This window comes from Durio zibethinus, chromosome 10 (genome assembly GCF_047325235.1).
Source record: "Durio zibethinus cultivar Kanyao isolate XHJ-2024 chromosome 10, ASM4732523v1, whole genome shotgun sequence".
Classification (NCBI taxonomy): Eukaryota; Viridiplantae; Streptophyta; class Magnoliopsida; order Malvales; family Malvaceae; genus Durio; species Durio zibethinus.
In genome coordinates this window covers 7,073,865-7,076,349 of record NC_143171.1, presented here as the reverse complement: position 1 = coordinate 7,076,349, position 2,485 = coordinate 7,073,865, and the positions used below count along the sequence as shown (strand labels likewise).

The following is a 2,485-nucleotide window of genomic DNA, read 5'->3' as shown; positions in this document are numbered from 1 at the left end:
ATAAATAAATAATTACAAAATAAGTTTTATATTTACCTATCATCGAAACAAGTTAATTTATTGAAATTTATCAAAATCAATCGTAATCAATAAAAATAATCGATATTATTCGATATCAAATTTAATATAAAAATATTTTTAAATATAATATATTTTGATATAATTAAAATGTATAAATTAATATTAAAAGAAAATTAATTAATTTTATATATATATATATATATATATATATATATATATATATATATATATATGAGATAGCCCCGAGCAAGTTTAAGTCTATGCAATAAAAAGTTATGGGCAATTAAAAGCGAATTGGAAACAGCGCCAGCGGTGAAATATATTTTTAATTGAGAGTGGAAAAGAAAGAACAATTTTATTTTATTGATAATTTTATTGATAACATAAAGTGACTAAAAGCATGAAGGCAATTGAAATTATATATTACATAAATCGCCAAAGAGGTCTAACACTAACAAACGCCTCTATAGGTTTTTCTGGCAATGTTTGACCATTTCAACTAATGCATTATACGAAGAACCACCATTGCTCCAAGCTTTCTCTGCACTAAGTTTCAGATCCTTGACTCTGGCCCTCATTTGACGCCCAGCATCGTCCACAAAAATTTTTCTCACCATCTTCTCTATCTCGTCCCTCCTCACAACACCCTTTGATGGTATTGTTTCTGATCGAACAGCTACGCCAATCTCCTCTGTCAGCAATGTAGCATTCATTCTCAGCTCAGAGTACAGTGGCCAAGCGATCATTGGCAATCCATTGGTAATGCATTCTATAGCTGAATTCCAACCACAATGTGTGAAAATCCCTCCACACGATGGATGGCTCAAGATTTCCACTTGCGGAGCCCATTGTGGAACAATCACTCCCCGTTCTCGGATCCTGGAATTGAACCCTTCTGGCAAGTAACTTGAAATATCATCACTAGTGTTCCCAAACTTGGAGCCGGCGCCGCTTCCTGATTTTTGTGTAGGTGGTCGCACTACCCAGATGAATCTTTACTAGCTCAACTCTAAACCCCAAGCTAATTCCGTCATTTGCTCAAGTGAGAGCCCTCCCATACTTCCAAAAGATATGTAAAGTACGGAGTCAGTAGGTTGCTTGTCCAGCCAGTCAAATAACTCGTTTTTAAGTGCTGGTGAGCCCTCGGAGTTGTTCGGGCCGATTGGGAATATTTGTGCCTTAGCAACACTACCCAAGAGGTTACCATCTCTCAAAGAAGCTAGTGTTTTAGGCTGCAGTTCTTCCCATGTGTTCACCAAAATCCCATCAGCCTTTGGAATCTCGATACCAAATTTCAGAAATTCATGATAATTTGCTTTTGTTCTGAAGAACATCGGATCTGGCAAATCTTCAGCTCGAATTGACAAGCAACCTGGAATAACAAATGGTTCTTTCATATCAACATACTCTCCTTCCACTTCCTTTTCCAGGATCGGAGTGTATATGAGCAGAGCAAGAAACCATGCATTTGTTGAGACAAAAACATATTTTGGAATCTTAAGCTGATCCGCAATTCCTAAACAATCTATTGCAAAGACGTGAACGATGAGAGCAGTTACTGGAGTCCCCAAAGCCGATATAGCAGCCCGAAAAGCTGGCTTGACTACACGCACTGTCGCTGAAAGTGATGCAAGTCCCTTATCGCTAGGGTCAACAAGGTTGGAAATGTCAGCAGGTGGGAGGTGAATGACATCAAAGAGATTTGTACTAAGCGTAGCCTGGACCATCCGCGATTCCGCTGCAGCTATTTCGACAAAAGAAGCAACAAAAATGGTAACTTTAACGTCCTGGCAAGTGACAAAGCGTTTGCCAAGCTCAGTAACGGGCATGAGATGGGCAGGCGCGGATAGTAATACTATATGAGGCTTTGGGTTTGATTGCTCCATGGTTTTAGAAGTCTAAAAACTTGAGAAAATTGTTTTGCTTTAGAGGGTATTCAACAAGGAAAAGAAAGATTCTTCTTTCTAGAGGGAGCTTTAGCCAATACCCCAGAGGTCAAAGAAAGGAGCACCACAAATAATGAAAGCTCGTGGAGAGTAATTGATGGCAAGGATGGGGCCCAGCTAGTACCTATCCACATTCACAACGGGTGATCATGCTGGAAAGAGCAGGTGGAGGACAGGTTAAAGAACATCACCAAATAAAGCGTCTAATAAAGCATCAAATGAATCTGAGGATTTCACTTCTCTTAATGCTGCAGAGGAACAATGATTTTTCTTTCTATACTAGTAATAGAAAGAGCAATTATGAAATATTAAAAAAAAACAAAAACTCTTTTTCTATATATAATGTGTTTAAAACACTCATTTCACATATTTTCCTATTTCATAAAAATTTTAATACCTTCATTTATATTTTTTGATTATATAGGAAATAGCAGAGAATAACAAATAAGTATTAAAATTTAAATTTTTAATATTTTTAATATCAATTTTTAAAAAATAATTATATAAATTAATTTAAC

At 36.3% G+C, this 2,485-nt stretch overlaps 1 protein-coding gene across 1 annotated transcript; it reads right to left on the bottom strand.

The window, feature by feature from the left end:
- Window positions 1–357: 357 nt before the first annotated feature.
- On the bottom strand, window positions 358–2,285 carry LOC111292602 (anthocyanidin 3-O-glucosyltransferase 5-like). The gene has a single exon (XM_022885045.2). It carries the CDS (start codon window positions 1,905–1,907, stop codon window positions 1,020–1,022), a length of 888 nt encoding a protein of 295 aa, XP_022740780.2. The 5' UTR covers window positions 1,908–2,285; the 3' UTR covers window positions 358–1,019.
- Between the last annotated feature and the right edge of the window lie 200 nt (window positions 2,286–2,485).